Raw genomic sequence first — 21,192 nt, 5'->3', positions numbered from 1 at the left:
TTCAGACAGAGATCAGACTGGACAATGGTTTGGAGAGGGATGCTGATGAGGAGTGAGCTTCTTGGATCAGGTGGACACTTGAGGCTATGTGGGCATCTCCTGTCTGGAGAAGGGATGAAAGGGCAGAGGGGGTCAGAAGCTGGCTGAATGGACACAAAAATAGAGTGGAGGGAAGGAATGTGCTGTCTCGTTAGAGGGAGAGCAACTAGGAGTATATAGCAAGGTGTGTGTAAGTTTTTGTGTGAGAGACTGATTTGGTTTGTAAACTTTCACTTGAAGCCCAATAAAATTTTTTTAAAAAGGAGTAAATTACTAATACAGAGTCAAAAATACAAAAAGAAATTATGCATTTCAATTAGTTGAATGCACTTGCAGCCAGAATGATTTAGCAAGGGATAAAAATATCCTTAAATGCGAAAGTCCATCTCTCCTGAAAAAAATAAATACCCAGGCTGGTGACATAATAAAACATGAGGTTAAACACAAAAGCTGTACAAAACAAATACACCAAAAAGAAAAAATTTCACTTTTTCCTAGGTGATTTTCTTTGAAAGAAATAGCATGACTGTGCTTACTTGCTAGTTAGCTCTTGAATGATGGGTTTTGTTGCAGTCTTTTGACTTCAGTAACCTCCTGAAAAGTCCACAGCACCGAAATATATGCTCTGCAGTTGCTCTGGAAGAGCTCTCACCTTTCAAATCTAATATGGTGTCATCCATTCGATTTATCTCCCGAGTTACATTGCGTTAGGTAGCTGATGAAGCCTAACGTGACGCCATCCATGATGCGCATTTGTTAGGGCCCTAGCTCCTGCGCTCGTTCGTTTCAGAGGACAACTCGGTCTCCTGCTTAACCAGTGGGGAAGTATGGCCCCATTCTGAGTGTGCTTTATGGATACAAAGCCTGATCGACTGCAGAGGTTACTGGTTGACTTTCCCCAATGAGAATTTTCTCTTTTTTAATTTTTATTGTGCTTTAAGTGAAAGTTTACAAATCAAGTCAGTTTCTCATATAAAAATTTATATACACCTTGCTATATACTCCTGGAAACCCTGGTGATGTAGTGGTTAAGTGCTACGGCTGCTAATCAAAGGGTCGTCAGTTCAAATCCACCAAGTGCTCCTTGGAAACTCTACGGGGCAGTTCTACGCTGTCTTATAGGGTCGCTAGGAGTCGAAATCAACTCGACAGCACTGGGTTTGGTTTGGTATATACTCCTAGTTGCTCTCCCCCTAATGAGACAGCACACTTGCTGTCTTCACCCTGTGAGAGAACGCATCCATTCAGCCAGCTTCTGACCCTCTCCGCCTTCTCATTTCCCCTCCAGACAGGAGCTGCCCACATAGTCTCATGTATCTACTTGATCCAAGAAGCTCACTCTTCACCAGTATCATTGTCTATAGTCCAGTCCAATTCCTGTCTGAAGAGTTGCCTTTGGGAATGGTTCCTGTCTTAGGCCAACAGAAGGTGTGAGGACCATGACATCTGAGGTCCTTCTAGTCTCGGTCAGACCATAAAGTCTGGTCTTCCAACGAGAATTTGAGGTCTGCATCCCACTGCTCTCCTGTTCCCTCAGGGATTCTCTGTTGCTTTCCCTGTCAGGGCAGTCATCTGCTGTAGCCGGGCACCATCTAGTTCTTCCGGTCCCAGGCTGATGTAGTCTCTGGTTTATGTGCCCCTTTCTGTCTCCCCAAAGAGAATTTTAAGAAAAATGGACTGATATATTTCTTTTGCCAGTCTTAAAAGTACAGTTTGATTCCAATTTCAAGAAAACTACTTGTGAGAGTAAATTAACTGAAGAAAATTCTTCATCCGGACTCAAGCTATGCATGCTTCTTTGTATATACACACACACATAAATAAATGTATATACATAGTTACACAAATTCACCCATATAAAAAAATACTAAAGCTAGATTTTAATTTCTGACACACCAAATTTTAACTGTTTACTTCTTCTATCAGCCCACCTTGACTTCTGGCTACATAGCCCTACAGAAATCTTTCCCTAACTGTCTGTTGCAGGAAGTTGATAGATCTTTCCATGGCCACTAAAAGGGTGGTCTCTAAATGTCTGGGTGAGATGGCTGTGAAATCTCTCTCTGATTCCATAGAAATGGACAGGGCTAAAAAAGAGATCAGAAACCATACACCACACCTTTATGTTTCACGGCTTTTCCTCTACGTTTTCCATACACGGACAGAGTCAGTCAGCAGGAGAGACCTAGCTCTGCTCTGTGAGTTCACCCAGCCTTTTCAGTTCTAGAGGTATAATTGGGTTAAATAATAAACTTTATACCAAATTTCAGAAGAAAATTGTTACTAACTCAAGACAGTCCTCTTAACAGTTCAATAATATATTGGCTTGCCCTTATCTGATGCTTATGTCTCATTAAAGATTGAAATGAATTTAGAAATGTAATTGTTGAGTACTTAATATAATAAAACTTAATATTGCTTAACTGAAACTAGATTAATCAGTTGGCAAAAGGTCACAGCATACTATTGATGGTTTTGTAGTTCGATTATGTAAATTGGCCAAATATCTGCGTTTTAGTCAGTTTCAGAAGGCTGAGGTGATAAGTCCAAACTTAGAAATCAGTGAGAATGGAAAGCCTCATCATAAAAAAACTTTCACTAGTTCTTTAAACTTAAATTGAATTCAGTCATCTCACTCTAAGAAAATACATATAGTTTATATAGATAGATAGGTAGATAGATTGGTAAGTATATTTAATTGCCTTTTTGTGTATGTTCCCAGCATTCAAAGAAAAACCTCAGTGTCCTCCGAGTCAGGCTCAAGCAGCTCTCCGAGACAGTCCCCCTGAAGACTACTCCTATAAGAAATCAATAAGGAGCCTGTTTAAAAATCTTCCTTTTGTCCTTCTGTTGATCACTTACGGTAAGTGGTTTTATTCTGGCTTTGTTTGACGAGCCGTCCTTATAATCCTTTGAGCGTTGTGGATTCTTTTCATTTGGCCTAGTGCTTTGAACTTTAATTAATGAGATAGATTCGTTAACTATAACAATTATTATAGTGGATAGCAAGAACGGCTGCACAACTTGAATATAATCTATGTTACTGAACTGTACATGTAGAAATTGTTGAGATGGCATTTTTTTACGTATATTTTCACTACAATAAAAAATGTCATAATCAAAAGCTTAAATTTTGAACTAAGAATAAAACATTCAGGATGGATCTTCTTACACTTTTTTTCTGATATGTTTTTAAGATAAAAAAATAGATCTGAAGTAGAAAAGTTCTGTCTTTTGTGAGTTTTCACAGGTATTTTAGTCCCTTTACAAACCATAATGATTACTGTAAGCATGTGGAAATATCATCAATTCCTGTCTTTACCTTGTGTAAACTGGCATCTATTTTGACTATTCCATCAAAAGTAGAAAATCAGGAGGCCACCTTAACGTGTTTCACTTCTCTTTTTTTTAATTCTTATCCTTCTAAGACCATTCACAATAGCTGGCGTTCTTCCTGACACTCTGGGTAGCCTTCACTGCAGGCACAGCCCACCTGTTCTCCTGAGCTGTTGGACAGGTTAGGCTTTATTTCTCCTGCCGCCAGTGTTCACGTGAACCACCAACAGCCCTGCTCAGCCTTATCTGCCTTCAGGCGCTGACTCAGTGCTGTTCTCTTCTTTACTTTTTCAAATTTTTAATTGTTTTACCGGTTGTAGCAGATTTTGCCCTCACCTGAAGTCTTACCATTTTACCAGGGTTACTTCTTTTTTGTTTTTTTAATGGAAATTGTCAAGCACAAAAGGAGAACGTTTAGTATAATGGCCTATGTACCCACCATCACCCAGCCTCAACAATTTTCAACATTTTGCCGTTTTTGCCTTATCTAGTCCTCCTACTTTTTTTCCTGAGATATTTTAAAAGCAAATCCTAGGTGATATGCCATCTCATCCTTGAATACATCAGCATGCCAGAGTTACTTTTCTGAATTTCGCTGGTTACTGCACAGGTTAGCTTCAACCTAAAACACAGGACGCGTTAGTGGAGAAAACGCAGCGGTTCCCTGTTGTCTGTTAGAGCGGATGCATTTCTTTGTCCTATCACTAAGGCAGCTCTTTCCCACCACTCCTTCCTCCCTCGCTGTTCCCAACACAACCTCTTTCAGGCCCATTGATGACCACCCCCGTCACAGACACACACACTTAGACACAGACGTGGCTTCTCATGCATGTGCATGGTCTGTTCTGGTCCCTGTAACTCTGTGCCATTATTTATTTCACTTGAACATTCTCCTCCTATTTTCCTCAACCAATGCCCTAAGAGCTAGCTGAAGGTGAACCTCACGTGTTGTTCACTTGGAAGGTTATACAGAAGCAAAAACTAATGAACTGGAGGTAGTATGTATCAAACCAAACCCACTGCCGTTGAGTTGATTCCAACTTATAGCAACCCTATAGGACAGAATAGAAACGCCCCATATAGTTTCCAAGGAGCGCCTGGTGGATTCGAACTGCCGACCTCTGTGGTTAGCAGCTGTAGTACTCAACCACTGCGCCACTAGGGTTTCTGGTAGATGTATCAGCATGCGTAAATCTCAAAGCCATACCATTGAGTAAAGAGAGCAAGTTGCAGATGGTGTAAATAATATATTATTTATATGAAGTTTAAAGCCATGCTGAATAATTCCAATTATTGTTTATGAGTATGTAATGTGTAGATAGATAGATGAAGGCCAATGTCAGGATAGGGGTTACCTCTGGGAAGGGAGAAGAACAGGATTGGGAAAGCTCTGAAGCGAACAGAGCACAACTTTGACATTTGCAAAGCTGGCTGATGAGTAAGGGTATTTGTTTTATTATTCTCTATGCCATTTTGTATGTATGAAACATTGAATAATGGAGAGAGAGAAATAATAAACTTAAGTCTCACCTAGGCTGAGAGACTTACCTAAAGTCAAATGATATGTTCAAGAAAAAGCCAGGGTTCAAAAGCTAGTCTTATGATTCCTGATAGCCATCTATCTTTATTTTTTTTTTTTATTTTTTTTAAATTTTTATTAAGCTTCAAGTGAACATTTACCATTCCAATCAGTCTGTCACATGTAGGTTTACATACATCTTACTCCCTTCTCCCACTTGCTCTCCCCCTATTGAGTCAGCCCTTACAGTCTCTCATTTCGTGCCAATTTTACCTTCTTCCATCTCTCTCTATCTTCCCATCCCCCCTCCAGTCAAGAGTTGCCAACACACTCTCCCGTGTCCACCTGATTTAATTAGCTCGCTCTTCATCAGTATCTCTCTCCCCCCCACTGACCAGTCCTTTTCATGCCTGATGATTTGTCTTCGGGGTTGGTTCCTGTCCTGTGCCATCAGAAGTTCTGGGGAGCATTGTCTCTGGGATTCCTCTAGTCGGAATCATACCATTAGGTGTGCATCTATCTTTATTTTTAATTACTCTTTAATTAATATTGTCTTACTAATTGCCTTGTAAGATCTTTGATGCAGAGGTAAGTTGCCTGAAGCAGGGAACTTATTTTATGCTTTCAGCATCTTATAGGTGCTCAATAAACAATCCATTGCCTGATTGATTGTTATATACTGTGCTAGGTGTGGGGATATGATTCATGCAGATATATCCAAATCTAAATGATAATGAGTGGTGTTATGGCAGAATTCTACTATCATAATCTCTAGTAAATTGAGGTGTTAAATTGATTAGTCCGCACTCTGAAAGAAAGCGACAACAGGTCTTAGTCTGTGAACTGTCTGACACATCCCGTGCTGTTGAGTTGATTCCGACTCAGGGTGACCCCGTGAGACAGAACAGAGCTCTGCTGCATAGGGTTTTCTTGGCTGTAATCTGTATGGAAGCAGATCGCCAGGGCTTTTCTTCTGCGGTGCCACTGAGTGAGTTCGAACCACCAACCTTTTGGTTGCCAGCCGAGTGCAAACTGTTAGTGCCACCCAGGGACTTGTGCGAGACGTGTTATATTTTTACAGTTGTCACACGGTACTCCACATTGTTTTGTGAACTGGTAAATGGTAAACTTACAGTTTTCTCTTTATTATTGTAGGTATCATGACTGGGGCATTCTATTCAGTCTCAACACTATTAAATCAAATGATATTGACACATTATCAGGTAAGCTGCTGCCCGCATCGTGTGGCATGTCTGGCCAAGAATGTTGCTTTATTGATAGAACTTCTGTTACCATGATCATACAACTCAGGGTTCCAGTCCTGTGCCTGTAAAACATTTACATTTGTTTTAACTGAGAAAACGTTTAATCCAATAATAAAGTACACGACATAGAAAGCAGATGTTATTGTTTTGACAATATGGTGTTGCTAATTATATGAAAAAAAGACAAAGAAAAGTTTTTAAGGAATACCCAAACAAATGTAAAGAAGTAAATACCAGGCACCTGCTGACACTGTTTACTTAATTTTTCATTACAGTATTATATCGTGTGCTTAATTTTATCTGATTATTGCCCTTGAGTATGCAAAGGTATGTTATGACTATGCTAAAGATCTGTTTGAGTTAGAGGAAATTTCTGGTTAATTTTTATGAAAATTGTTCTAAGGGTGAAGAAGTGAATGCTGGAAGGATCGGGCTAACACTGGTGGTAGCTGGCATGGTGGGTTCCATTATTTGTGGCTTATGGCTGGATTATACCAAAACTTACAAGTAAGTATGAGACGATAAATGGATGGTGCCCAGAGGTGCTGATTTTAAAGGAAAACTTGCTAATTGTTTTCAGAAACTTGTAAAGTATTATTTTTATTAAAGGCTTGGACTCTAGACACTCTTGGGCTCCCTTCACTAGTGTACAGTTTTTCTTAATTTATTTTACTGGCCATGTTTACTTCAACTCTGGGAATCTGGATGTCTTATGAACATCTTTCCCTCTAACTCATACACACTTTTGGAAGGGATTGTTTCTGTCCTAAAAAGAGCCCTTTCTGAGAAACATTTGACTTTTTTGCGTGTGTCTGGTAAAAAAAAAAAAATATATATATATATATATATATATATATATATATATATATATATATATATATATATACACACACACACACGGAAACCCTGGTCGGCAGTTTGAATCCACCAGGTGCTCCTTGGAAACCCTATGGAGCAGTTCTACTCTGTCCTATAGGGTTGCTATGAGTTGCAATCAACTCGACAGCAATGGGTTAGAATATATACATATGTGTATATACATACACACACATATATATAAAACAAAACATTTGCCATTTCAACATTTTTTTACACAGACAATCTAATAATATGAATTAGGTTCGTCATGTTCTGTAGCCATCATCTCTGTCCATTTCCAGATATTTCCATCACCCTTAGCAGACGCGGAGTGCTCCCCAAGCAGTGAGCCCCTCTTTCCCCTTCCCTCCCACCCCTGGAAACCACTGATAAATTTAAGGCTCTGTACATTTGCCTGTTCTAGACATTTTATGTGGATCGTATAATATTTGTCCTCTGTGGCTGATTTATTTCACTTGGCATGGTGTTTTCAAGGTTCGTCTGTGTTGTGGCGTTGGGGCCCCGTTTCTGTTTACGGTGGAGCAGTGTTCCCTTGCATGTGTTTACCACACTGTGTTCACCCATTTGTCTGTTGAAGGACGTTTAGGCAGTTTCCATCTTTTGGCTTTTGTGAAGAGTGCTGCAGTGAACACCAGTGTGTCTACCTGTTTGTGTTCCTGCTTTCACTTCTTTGGGGTACATACCTAGGAGTGGAATTGATGGGTCATGTGATAATTTTATATTTACCTTTTTGGGGAACCTCTGAACTATTTCCACGGTGGCTGTACCATTTTATGTCCCACCAGCAGTGGGTGTGGATTCTGATTTGTCCACATCCTTGCCAACACCTGTTTTTTTTCCTTTTTTTTTTTTGTTTTAAATCATAGCCATCTTAGTGGGGGTGCAGTGATATTTCATCATGGTTTTGATTTGCATTTCCCTAATGACAAATGGAAGTCCCTGGATGGTACAAACAGTTTGCATTTGACTATTATTCTAAAGGTTGGTGATTTGAACCCACCCAGGGGTGCTGTGGAAGGAAGACCTGGTGATCTGCTTCCTTATATATTACAGCCAAGAAACCCTGTTTTGCAGTTCTACTGTGTAACACATGGGGTTGTTATGAGTTGGGATCAACCTGACTGCAGCTGGCTTTTTTTTTCTTCTTCTTCTTTTTTAATCACTAATGACATTGACTATCTTTTCATTTGCTTCCTGGCCTCTGTGTTTCTTCTTTGGTGAAATGACTGTTCAAGTCCTTTGCTCATTTTTAATTGGGTTGTTTGTCTTTCTGTTGTTAAGCTGTAGGAGTTCTTTATATATTCTGGATATTAAACTCTTATCTGGTACATAGTTGCCAAAAATTCTCTCTCAATCTGTAGGTTATTTTTCATTGATAAGAAAATATCAGTTGTGAAAGCCAAAGAATTTATTACTGTCCGGGTAGACGGTAGCTAGCCAAATGATTTTTATATGCCTGGGAGATTCAAAATACTAACAATTTTGTTGTTTTTGTTTTAGACAGACTACCCTGATAGTTTACATTTTGTCTTTTGTTGGAATGGTTGTATTCACATTGACACTAGACCTTGGACACCTCCTCATTGTGTTTGTTACTGGAGGGGCGCTCGGGTAAGCATCACATGTCCGGGAGGAAGCACTGCCTGGTGGTGTCATTCTAAGTGCTGTTACTGCGGTTTTTAATTTTTTTAAGTTCATCTAAAGGTTTTTTAATATTTTCAACTTTGAAGGATCTGCCCTGTGCATGTAAGTGTGCAATTCTTTATAAATATACAAAAATAGCTTTACATTGTTTTTTGGTATACTGGAAGTGAAAAATAGACTTTGTTTAACTATGGTAACTTTATTTCATTAGAGAGACGATTCACTTATAAAACTAGAGATAAATTTTTCCCAGAAAAAAAAGGTAGGAATTATTTTGCTTCCCTATGCCTGTGACATTGGGCTGATTGGTCAATAATAAGTCTTAATTTCACACATCAAAAAAAAAAACCAAACCTGTTGCTGTTGAGTCAATTCCGACTCATAGCGACCCTCTAGGACAGAGTAGAACTGCCCCATAGAGTTTCCGAGGAGCGCGTGGTGGATTCAAACTGCCCACCTTTTGGTTAGCAGCTGTAGCGCTTAACCACTGCACCACCAGGGTTTCCTAATTTCACATAGCAACTTCAAATATTCATTATTTGATCTTTAGAATAGTTCTGAGAGGCAGAATGATTGCATCGATGTGTGATATTGTCCTATTGGTAATTCTGGATTTATTTTCCTAGTTTCTTCATGACTGGCTACCTTCCCTTGGGTTTTGAATTTGCTGTTGAAATCACTTACCCTGAGTCTGAAGGCACTTCATCCGGTCTTCTTAATGCGGCTGCCCAGGTAACCCTCTGGTTCCCCTCAAACCTGCGATGATTAGAACATTTACCAGGTATTCAAGTAGAAGCCTGAGGAAATGGATAGTGAGTTTGACTATAGTTTTTGTTTTAACAGTTCTGCCTTTCAATGAATGCATTTTGATGCCAAATCAAATGAATAAAATTAGTTAAGAAACGTTCTGGGAAAACCTTTACCCTTGTTTTAAAGACGCAGACTTAATAAAGATCATTTCTCTAATTTTAGATATTTGGAATTCTGTTTACGTTGGCTCAAGGCAAACTCATATCAGACTATGGTCCTCTGGCAGGGAACATTTTCCTCTGTGCCTGGATATTTGTTGGCATCATTTTAACAGGTAAACTGGCGTGTCCTCATGGCAGAAGCACCGGTCTCTGTTGTCTGTATGTTTAATTTTTGGATGTGTTACTCCTCAATGGCTTGGCAGAACTCGGGGAAAGGAGGTATAAAAAATGAGGTAAAAAGTAGGCTATTGTTTGTTTTCTTCTAAGGATCTGAATGTGTTCATTCATTTTGCAGGTTTCAAATTCAATATAGTTACTATGCATGGAAAACAAAACCTTCTGTAACAAGGGTCAGTGAAGACCTGGCCTTAAATTCTGATTCTGCTACTTAACCGCTATGCGACTTTACACAAGCCACTTAACCTCTCAAATCTCACTTTCCTCATTTATGTGATGAGATATTAGAAAGCTGGTCTTACCAGATGTGTTGAGCCCAAAGTTCATTATTGGTTACCAGAGGAGGGAGGGGCAGGCAGGTGTGGTTGGTTAGGGGGCACTGAGCTTCTGTTCAGGGGGAGGGAAAACTTTGGAAACAGGTCGTGGTGATGGTGCTACAACACGACGAACGTAGTTACTGTCACTGAGTTGTACACATGAAAACGTTGAAGTGGCAGATGTTTATATGTACATGCATATATATTTGCCACAATAAAAAAAGTTATACAAAAAAAGGATAGCTTGAAAAAAAGCCTGCCTTATAAGGTTGCTCAGAAACCCTGGTGGTATAGTGGTTAAGTACTACAGCTGCTAACCACAGAGGTCAGCAGTTTGAACCTAACAGGCCCCCTTGGAAACTATGGGGCAGTTCTACTCTGTCCTGTAGGGTCGCTATGAGTCAGAATTGACTCGATGGCAGCGGGTTTGGTTTGGTTCGGTTTTATAAGGTTGCTTTGAGGATTAACTGAGATGGCTTCTGAAAAGCTCCTATATAGCATCTGGCAGCTAGAAAATGTCTAATACGTGTTAGTGATTATTAGCTTGTGGTGGTGGGGCTATGAAGTTAACTGGTGGTGGTGGAAATAGCACGTGGAATGGTTAGCCAGTTCTTACCTTTCCAAGGTATGATCAGAATAGACACGGACAGGAAGGAGAGCAGTGTCCACTCTGCAGACAAAGAGCATGTAAAAGAACCTTTAACCCTCATCTGTTCATGCGCGTGGGTGCAAAAAAGAGCCTTTAACCCTCATTTGTTCATGCGCGTGGGTGCAGAAATGGATTTGGAAGGAGGACGTGTGTCTACATTGTTTCCAGGCCCCTGTTGGCTTCCCCTGTAATTTCACTTTGTTGATTTCTTTCAGCATCCCCTTACCAACATACGTGTTGGAAGAGGGATTATTTCTGTAATCTGGTTACAACTTAATTCAAGGACAAGATTAGTCCAAAGGATTAATGGGCCACATTTACCACGGCCTCCACCAGACTGAGTCCAGCACAACTAGATGGTGCCTGGCTACTATCACTAACTGCTCTGACAAGGATCACAATAGTGGGTCCCAGACAGAGTTGGAGAAAAATGTAGAACAAAATTCTAACTCAAAAAGAAAGACCAGACTTACTGGCCTGACAGGGACTAGAGAAACCCCGAGAGTATGGTCCCCAGACACCCTTTTAGCTCAGTAATTAAGTCACTTCTGAGGTTCACCCCTCAGCCAAAGATTAGATAGGCCCATAAAACAAAATGAGACTAAAGGGGGACACCAGCCCAGAGGCAAGGACTAAAAGGCAGGAGGAGGACAAGCAAGCTGGTAATAGGGAACCCAAGGTTGAGAAGGGAGAGCTTTGACATGAGGTGGGGTTGTTAACCAATGTCATAAAGCAATATGTGTACTGTTTAATGAGAAGCTAGCTTATTCTGTAAACCTTCATCTAAAGTACAATAATAAAAAGTAAATAGAAAAAATTTTTAAAATGTCAACTAGCATCTTTCATACGTTAGAGAGCTTGGAGAACTTATAGCCAGCATTCATTTGTACAGCCCAAGGAAAGGGGGCTGGGAGATTCCTGAGGTGGCATGAAGGCGTGCCTTTTCTGTTTTACACTCTTTCCTAGACTTGCTGTGTGTTTTCGTTTTGACACAGGAATCACCCTTTAAATGCTGTGCATTTTACTTTTCAAATAATGACAGCCCTCAGTGAAGAGTTATTGTGTCCACGGAAATATGTTGTTGATAATACCATTCATGTTGTTTCTAAGAATCTACATATAATGTTAGTGCTAAAGAAATACACATTTCCCCTATATAAAAAATTAGCAAGTAGCATCTTGCGTATGCCGTATTATACAACATTGTAGAGCTGATCAACCAATGGCAATTGTTGCTGGAACTTGAAGCATAGAGTTCCAATATGCCACTGCTTTTAAATCTGATTCTATTACACAACGTCACCAGTTCCTTTAAAATCATTTTAACATTCAGAAAGGCCGTATTTACATATATCCACTTAGCCCAGCATAAATATCTGCATTTCTAAAATACTGATGTCAGTGCTGACTCATGGCAACATGACTTGGGTGTCAGAATAGAATGTGCTCTGTAGGGTTTTCAGTGCTTGGTTTTTCAGCAGTAGATCGCCAAGCCTTTCTTCCAAGGTGCCTCTGGGTGGACTCAAACTCCAACTTTCCGGATACCAGCCAAGAGCATTAACCATTTGCACCACCCAGGGTCTCCAGTTAAAGGCTCGTTGGTGTTTGTTGCCGTCGAGTCAATTCTGAATCATGGTGACCCCCTGTGTGCAGAGTAGAGCTGCTCCATAGAGTTTTCAAGGCTGTGACCTTTGGGAGGCAGGTCACCAGACTATCTTCGAAGGCACCTCTGGGTGGGTTTGAACCAGCAGCTTTTTGGCTAGTAGTCAAGTGCTTAAACGTTTGCGGAACACAGGGACTCCTTGTTAATGGCTTAGCGAGGTACTATATATTTGTTTTCTGGTACGAGGATGCTGTTGAATATCATGGTACTGTAGTATGTTGAATTTGGCAGTATCTAGAAAGACTCTGCACTACTCAGAGAGAAGTGTATTCACATAATCTATATGGTAACTCCATTGATGCTTCTTTGTTTCAGCATTAATCAAGTCTGATCTGAGAAGACACAGTATAAATATAGGAATTAAAAATGATATTAAAGCTGTAAGTAAAGTTTTATGATTCTATTATTGAGATTCTATTATATTATAATTAAAATATTGAATTTTTATGATTATGTATTGATAATATTTATATTATTATTAAAATAATTTTATATTATTACGTATAGAATAAGTATGAAATCAGGTTATCTTGGTCAACTGTTTTGCTTTTTCCTGAGTCAGCCATTGATATAATAATTGCATATGCCAGATACTATAAACGTTTTATCTTCTGATTGTTTTTACAGTTGCCTGTTGATAGTCCCACAGATCAAGAACCAAAAGCTGTTATGTTGTCCAAGCAGTCAGAATCAGCAATTTGAGATGAAAAGGAAAAGCTAAATAATGTCCAAATATCATGCGATAACTGGGATACAATGGAATGATCCTTGGGAAAATATGTGAGCAGTGAGGCTTGGTGTAGATCATGGGGAGTGGACACGTACTTGACAATTACTAGATGAACTCCAGGTGCACCATGACTTTTGGTAAAGCATATAACATCTTAAAAAAAAAAAAAATCTTAACACTACCATTTATCTGATGAATGTCCCATTTTTAGTTTTATATTGTCTGTCTGAAAGTAAGCTTCACATTTGTTTTTTAAAAATAGGTGTTTTTTTTTTGTTTTTTTTTTTTTTTGCAGAAAACAGAAGCTTAGAGTCTTTCTAAATTGATGAGGGTCTATTCCCCTTAACCTTTTATGAGTAATGGGATATATGTTCACCCACCTACATTTTCTGCCTCTCAGTTTTCTTGGGAAGTTGCTTTCCCATTTTCAATGCATGCTGCCATCTGGTGGGGGGACCTGTATAACTGATTGAAACTGAAGAAATGGGTGTGTGCCACAAATTACCGTTTTTACAGAATACTGTATTAGGTGGTGCACCCTGGAAGTGTGATTGTGCAAAACTTTTGTCTCTTTTGGTTTTTTTTTTTTTTACAGTGAAATAAGCCTGTGTGTTATTTGGAAGTTGCATTTCTCATCCCACCATCCTACCTTCAGATCCAGGGGGACCGTATGTGTCCTGCTTAATCGCATGTAATCCTACTCCTGTGGTGCAGAGGGGCATGTATGTTCCCACATAGTGTTATTCAAAAGTCACATTACCTACCAAAAATTCAGAAAACACTCAGTGATTCAGCATGCATTCCATTAATGAAAAAGCAAAAATCAACAACATTTTACAAGCAGAAAATAATTCATTCATGAAACAGTGTCATGTAGGAGTACATGCTGTTTATATATAAAACTATTTAATGGAACCAAATATACAGTATATTCCTAATTGGCTACTTTTCCATGTGTTGACCACCCGCCTCAGCACATGAATACAATATAACGACATGATGCTAGTAACCCACCAAACGGCAGTTTCAGGGTCACACTAGCAGATGGCCTCTAAGATTGTTTCCATTTCTTACATTCTTGTTACAAAAGGCTTTGTAACAACAGGTACTGTCTATGGCCACAAGATAGTTTTTCTCTGTTAAAGAGAAAAAGATGACTATTCTGGGTACCAATTGACTTTGATCTTGGAGTTATGATGTAGCTAATAAAAGGAACCCACGCACTGGCTCATTTATCTTGAGTTCTTCTTTCCGCTGCTTTTTTATCATGGTAGCAATGCTACACAATATTTTTTCACTCCAACTTGACATAGAGCAATTTTGTACCCATTGCCTTTTTTTAAATACATAAATTTCTAGTAAAATGTCATCATATATGTTACTGACTTTTTAACAGTTTTCTGAACCACACGCTATACTTTTGTCTTAAAGATTATTGAGATTAAAAACAAACAAGCAAAAATCTAGTAATTTTGGGAGTCTCTGGGTGGCCCCAACAGTTAAGCATTCGACTACTAGCTAAAAGATTGGTTGTTTGAGCCCTCCCAGAGGTACCTTGGAAAACAGGCCTGGCGATCTGCTTCTAAAAGGTCACAGCCTTGAAAACCCTATGGCATGCAGTTCTACTCTTCATACATGGGGTCGCCATGAGTCAGAATCAACTGAGCACCAACTGGTGGTATGGTAACTTCAGATAGCCTGGATGTTCCCATTTAATAGAGCCATCTTGAAATGCTAACTGTTCGAAATCTGCAGTGTCATTTTTTATGACCGTTTTCTTCTGAGGAATAGTATACCCAGTGATGTGCTCCATCAGTACTTGGGGGAGTGGATTCTTTCTTTCACCACAGACTACAAAGTCACCATAGTGTTGGGACAGCCTGCTCACTTAGATGCTCAGGGAAAGGAGAAGAAGGCCAGACGTGTTTCTACAGTGCCTACCTCTGCCTTTGTGCACACTGAGAACTTAAGTGTTGTTGATATCCTGACTCTCTTAAGCTGATAGGACTATCTCTAGAGTAATGACGTTGAACTGCCATGATGTTTATGTTATGTCCACACACGCACACAAAGGCTGATCAGACAATGAATGCCCTTGAAGCGAATTAATAATTCTGATGTTGGCAGAGTATGTGCATTGATTTATGTTGAGACTATAATGTTCTGTGTAATTGAATGACAATAAGTTGTGTAGAATCTGGTCCTGAGAATGTGCTACTAGAAGAACTTAATTGTGCGTCAGGAATTCTGAGTCCATGTCCTAGACCTCTTTCTGGTTGTCCCTTAACCCCCAGACAAGTCATTGAGCCTCTCTGGACAGCGTTTTCCTCATCCATATAATGAATGTGTTTAATTTGATCTCAAAAAATTTTTTTTTAATCTTAACTGCCATTCATCAAGGGGTAGACCAAGTCATGTTACCACAGGAACTTACATCTAGCTAGAGAAAAATCCCCTGAGCAAGTCCGTTGCACCCACAAAACGAGTCATACTTTCAATCTCGTTCAGCCTCTTTATTCAGTTGCTGAGAGCCCAGGCAGAATGTGTCCAAGAATTGCACTTTTTTGGCATTTACACCACGGGTCTTATGGCCAAAAATATATTTTAAGGTTCCTCCCAAAATAATCGTGTTTTTATTTTTGAACTCTCAATGTTGTTTAAAATAATCGTGTGCTTGTTGAATTCCTGACACTTTGCAAATCACAGATAAAAACCTGAATACTGGTTTTCTGAAAAGCATACATATATGTTATGCATACATTTCTTTATTGACTAGAAAAGAGGTGAAATAATGTGGCAAAATGCAAGACCAGTTGGTGGTGTTCCTGCCTTTTGAGTTGGAGTTGTCTATAACGCGCCAAACAAGAACATGACGTCACTCTGTTTCATGTCTTTGGAAGATGGAGTTGCTGTCGTCACTGTGTAAATTTTTGTAAAATGGTTCTAGGAAAGAAACTGGATGCTTCCAAAAAGCATTGCATTTATAAATATTGCAAGTATAGCTTTTGCCTTTTGAGAACCTTGGAGAAATGTCTTTAAAAATAAAGATTTTGTGTAAATTCTGATTATTTCCAGAAGAATGCTTTTCTGGCTTAAGTCTTTTTTTGTGTGTGTGTATTCTAATTGTTTATCTGATTGTCCTTCAGTAGTTCAAAGTTGAAATAAATTTATTTTTTTAATGTTAATTTAGCCTGACTTTTTTTTAAAAGTTCTGATATTTAGGTAGACATGGGGAGGGAAAGGGATCATGAGATTTCAGAATGTGCCAAGGAGGTAGAGAGCCTGGCCCTGTGAAGCTCAGGGAAACAAAGTCCACCAAAGACAGGGCGGAAACAGCAAAGCTGTTGTTAGCTGCTACATTTGGCCTCAGGCTACATGGAGACCCCCGTCCAACGGAGTTGGACTGTTGTGATTCACAAGGTTTTAGTGGCTGATTTTTAGAAACAGATTGCCAGGACTTTCTTTCAAAACAGCAAAGTGGAAGAGCTTAATCTCTCCCTACTTTGGTGCCTGCCTCCTCCTAAGGGCTAATTCCTATGGAACCCTATACACTCAGCTTCAGACCTTCTCTACTCTCCTCCCAGTAGAATGTGCCTCTATAGTACTGTGGTGCTTAATTTTTTTTTTTTCAGTTGTACTTTAGATGAAAGTTTACAGAGCAAACTAGTTTCTCATTAAGCAATTAATACACATATTATTTTGTGGCATTGATTGCCAACCCCACGACATGTCAAAACTCCCATTCTTGACCTTTGGTTCCCTATTACCAGCTTTCCTGTCCCCTCCTGCCTTCTCGTCCTTGCTCCTGGGCTGGTGTGCCCCTTTAGTCTCATTTTATGAGCCTGTGTAATCTTGGGCTGAAGGTTGAACCTCAGGAATAACGTAACTACTTAGTTAAAAGAGTGTCCGAGGCCATCCTCTCCAGGTTTCTCCAGTAAGTCTGGTCTTTGTGTGTGTGTGTGTAGAATTTTGTTCTACATTTTTCTCCAGCTGTCTAGGACACTATTGTGATCCCTGTCAAAGCAGTCTGTGGTGGTAGCCGGGCACCATGTAGTTGTGCTGGACTGTGGTGGAGAATGTGGTAGTTGTGGTCCGATAGTCCTTTGGACTAATCTTTCCCTTGTGCCTGTGGTTTTCTTCATTCTCCCTTGTTCCAGATGGGGTGAGACCAGTGGAGTATCTTAGATGGCCGCTCACAAGCTTTTAAGACCCTAGAAGCTACTCACTGTGGTGGTTAATTTCATGTGACAATTTGACTAGGCTGTGATGCCTGTGTTAGTCACCTAGTGCTGCTATAACAGAAATACCACAAGTGGATGGCTTTAACAAGCAGAGATTTATCCTCTCACAGTTTAGGAGGCTAGAAGTCCAAATTCAGGGCCTCAGCTCCAGGAGAAGGCTTTCTTTGTTAGCTCCGGGGGAAGGTCCTAGTCATCAATCTTCCCTGGTCGAGGAAATTCTCAGCACAGAAGGCCTGAGTCTGAAAAACTCACTATTCCAGCTCTTGTTTCTTGGTGGTATGAGGTCCCCTGTCTCTCTGCTAGCTTCTCTTTTTTATATCTCGAAAGAGATTGATTTAAGACACAACCTAATCTTGTAGATTGAGTCCTGTCTCATTAATATAACGACCTCTAATCTTGCCTCATTAACAGTATAGAGACAGAATTTACAACAAATAGGAAAATCGCATCAGATGACAAAATGGTGGGCAATCACACAGTACTGTGAATCATGGCCTAGCCAAGTTGACGCACGTTTTGGGGGGACAAAATTCAATCCACTACACATATTTCCCAATTTCATTACACAATATTAAATAGATGTGTACCCAAGGATCAAGATTCAATAACTTTTACTCCCTCAGGGATAATCTTAGGAGAAACTGGCTTTTTTGTTTTTTTAACTGCAATTGCATGGTGGTGATAAATCCAAAGACTACTAGTACCATTTGGTGCCACTGTCTTAGTTTATGCTAAGGTGTCAGCAGTTTACCCACGGCTGCTTTTGCACCGTTGGTGAAAAAGGCAAACAATTTCTTTGTATCATCATGAAAAGAGTTCTGACATAATGGATTCCCTGGGTCTTGGGGACTTCCAGGGGTCTGCGGACTACACTTGGAGAACCAGTCTTCTAGGGCGGAAGGAGATTGGCTGGGGGTAGAATCTGCGTTTTCTGCAGGGAGGGCAAAAATTCTGCCTCCTACAAACATAAGCTGTTGTTGTTAGGTGCTGTCGAGTTGGTTCTGACTCAGACCGGTCCTGTGTGCAACAGAACAAAACACTGCCTGGTCCTGGGTCATCCCCACAATTGTTATGCTTAAACCCATTGTTACAGCCACTGTGTCAATCCATCTCATTGAAGGTCTTCCTCTCTTTCACTGACCCTCTACTTTACTAAGCATAATGTCTTTTTCTTGGGTTAATGTCTTTCTCCAGGGACTGGTCACTACTGATAACAAGTCCAAAGTATGTAAGACAAAGTCTGGCCATCCTGGCTCCTAAGGAGCATTCTGTTTGTACTTCTTCCAGGACAGATTTCTTCGTTCTTTTGGCAGTCCATAGTGTATTCAAAGTTCTTCACCAACACCACAATTCAAAAGCATCAATTCTTCTTTGGTCTTCCTTATTAGTTGTCCAAATTTCACATGCATATGAGGCGATTGAAAATACCATGGCTTTTTTTTTTTGGGTCAGGCACACCTTGGTCCTTAAAATGACATCTTTGCTTTTTAACACTTTAAAGAGGTCTTTTGTAGCAGATTTGCCCAGTACAACAGATCTTTTGATTTAATGGCTGCCGCTCCCATGTCTGTTGATTGTGGATCCAAGTAAGATAAAATCCTTGACAACTTCAGTATTTTCTCCATTTACCATGATGTTGTTGGAAGGCACTCAAAAGACAACAGGAGAAGAGCTGCCTTCTCAAGTAGAGTCAACCTTAATGATATGGATGGCGTAAAGCTTTCGGACCTTCATTTGCTGATGTGGCATGGCTCAAAATGAGAAGAAACAGCTGCAAACATCCATTAATAATCAGAGCCTGGAATGTAGGAAGTATGAATCTAGGAAAATTGGAAATCATTAAAAATGAAATGGAACGCATAAACATCAATATCCTAGGCATTAGTGAACTAGTATTGGCCATTTTGAATTGGACTATCATATAGTCTACTATGCCAGGAATGACAACTTGAAGAGAAATGGTATTGCATTCACTGTCAAAAAGAACATTTCAAGATCTATCCTGAAGTACAACACTGTCAGTGATAGGATAATATCCATATGCCTACAAGGAAGACCAGTTAATAAGACTATTCAAATTTATGTGCCAACGACTAAGGTCAAAGATGAAGAAATGGAAGATTTTTATCAGCTGCTGCAGCCTCAAATAGATTGAACATGCAATCAGGGTGCATTGATAATTACTGGTGATTGGAATGTGAAAGTTGGAAATAAAGAAGGATCGGTAGTTAGAAAATATGGCCTTGGTGATAGAAACAATGCCAGAGATTGAATGATAGAATTTTGCAAGACCAATGACTTCTTTATTGCAAATAACTTCTTTCACCAACATAAATGGCGACTATACACATGGACCTCACCACATGGAGCACACAGGAATCAAATTGACTACATCTGTGGAAAGAGATGATGGAAAAGCTCAATATCATCAGTTGGAACAAGGCCGGGGGCCGGCTGTGGAACAGACCATCATCAATTGCTCATATGCAAGTTCAAGCTGAAAGAGAAGAAAATCAGAGCAAGTCCACGAGAGCCAAAATATGACCTTAAGCATATCCCACCTGAATTTAGAGACCACCTGAAGAATAGATTTGACTCATTGAACACTAGTGACCGCAGACCAGATGAGTTGTGGAATGACATCAAGGATATCATCCATGAAGAAAGCAAGAGGTCATTGGAAAGACAGGAAAGAAAGAAAAGACCAAGATGGATGTCAGAGGAGACTGAAACTTGCTCTCGAATGTCAAGTAGCTAAAGCAAAAGGAAGAAATGATGAAGTAGAAGAACTGAACAGAAGTTTTCAAAGGGCGTCTCGAGAAGACAAAGTATGGTATTATAATGACATGTGCAAAGAGCTGGAGATGGAAAATCAAAAGGGAAGACAACGCTCGGCGTTTCTCAAGCTGAAAGAACTGAAGAAAAAATTCAAGCCTCAAGTTGTAATAGTGAAGGATTCTATGGGGAAAATATTAAACGACGCAGGAAGCATCAAAAGAAGATGGAAGGAATACACAGAGTCACTATACCAAAAAGAATTAGTCGATGTTCAACCATTTCAAGAGGTAGCATATGATCAGGAACCGATGGTACTGAAGGAAGAAGTCCAAGCTGCTCTGAAGGCATTGGCGAAAAACAAGACTCCAGGAATCAATGGAGTATCAATTGAGATGTTTCAACAAACAGATGCAGTGCTGGAGGTGCTCACTCGTCTATGCCAAGAAATATGGAAGACAGCTTCCTGGCCAACTGACTGGAAGAGATCCATATTTATGCCTATTCCCAAGAAAGGTGATCCAGTCGAATGGGAAAATCATAGAACAATATCAATAATATCACACACAAGCAAAATTTTGCTGAACATTCTTCAAAAGCAACTGTAGCAGTATATCAACAGGGAACTGCCAGAAATTCAGGACGGTTTCAGAAGAGGGCGTGGAACCTGGGATATCATTGCTGATGTCAGAAGGATCCTGGCTGAAGCAGAGAATACCAGAAGGATGTTTACCTGTGCCTTATTGAGTATGCGAAGGCATTCGACTGTGTGGATCATAACAAACTATGGCTAACACTGCGAAGAACGGGAATTCCAGAACACTTAATTGTGCTCATGAGGAACCTTTACATAGATTAAGAGGCAGTCGTTCGGACAGAACAAGGGGATACTGATTGGTTTAAACTCAGGAAAGGTGTGCGTCAGGGTTGTTTTCTTTCATCATACCTATTTAATCTGTATGCTGAACAAATAATCTGAGAAGCTGG

General features: G+C 39.8%; 1 protein-coding gene across 2 annotated transcripts in view; it reads left to right on the top strand.

Moving 5' to 3' along the window:
- FLVCR1 (FLVCR choline and heme transporter 1) overlaps positions 1 to 16,374 on the top strand; it is a 32,964-nt gene extending 16,590 nt beyond the window's left edge. Inside the window, exons 3-11 of one of the 2 annotated variants that reach the window (XR_010319454.1) lie at positions 2,762 to 2,902; positions 6,050 to 6,117; positions 6,563 to 6,666; positions 8,539 to 8,649; positions 9,309 to 9,414; positions 9,655 to 9,766; positions 12,775 to 12,839; positions 13,087 to 13,326; positions 13,785 to 16,374. Coding sequence is in view for 1 of the 2 variants with exons in the window: in XM_003419884.4 (XP_003419932.1) it covers positions 2,762 to 2,902; positions 6,050 to 6,117; positions 6,563 to 6,666; positions 8,539 to 8,649; positions 9,309 to 9,414; positions 9,655 to 9,766; positions 12,775 to 12,839; positions 13,087 to 13,161 (782 nt within the window). In the remaining variant the exon portion in view is untranslated. Of the gene's footprint in view, positions 1 to 2,761; positions 2,903 to 6,049; positions 6,118 to 6,562; positions 6,667 to 8,538; positions 8,650 to 9,308; positions 9,415 to 9,654; positions 9,767 to 12,774; positions 12,840 to 13,086; positions 13,446 to 13,784 lie in introns of those variants that run through there. The other variant, XM_003419884.4, reaches the window with a different exon arrangement.
- The last annotated feature ends 4,818 nt before the right edge of the window (positions 16,375 to 21,192 follow it).

The sequence above is a fragment of the Loxodonta africana genome, chromosome 25 (genome assembly GCF_030014295.1).
Source record: "Loxodonta africana isolate mLoxAfr1 chromosome 25, mLoxAfr1.hap2, whole genome shotgun sequence".
NCBI classification, from domain to species: domain Eukaryota; kingdom Metazoa; phylum Chordata; class Mammalia; order Proboscidea; family Elephantidae; genus Loxodonta; species Loxodonta africana.
This window is presented reverse-complemented; position numbering and strand designations above follow the sequence as displayed.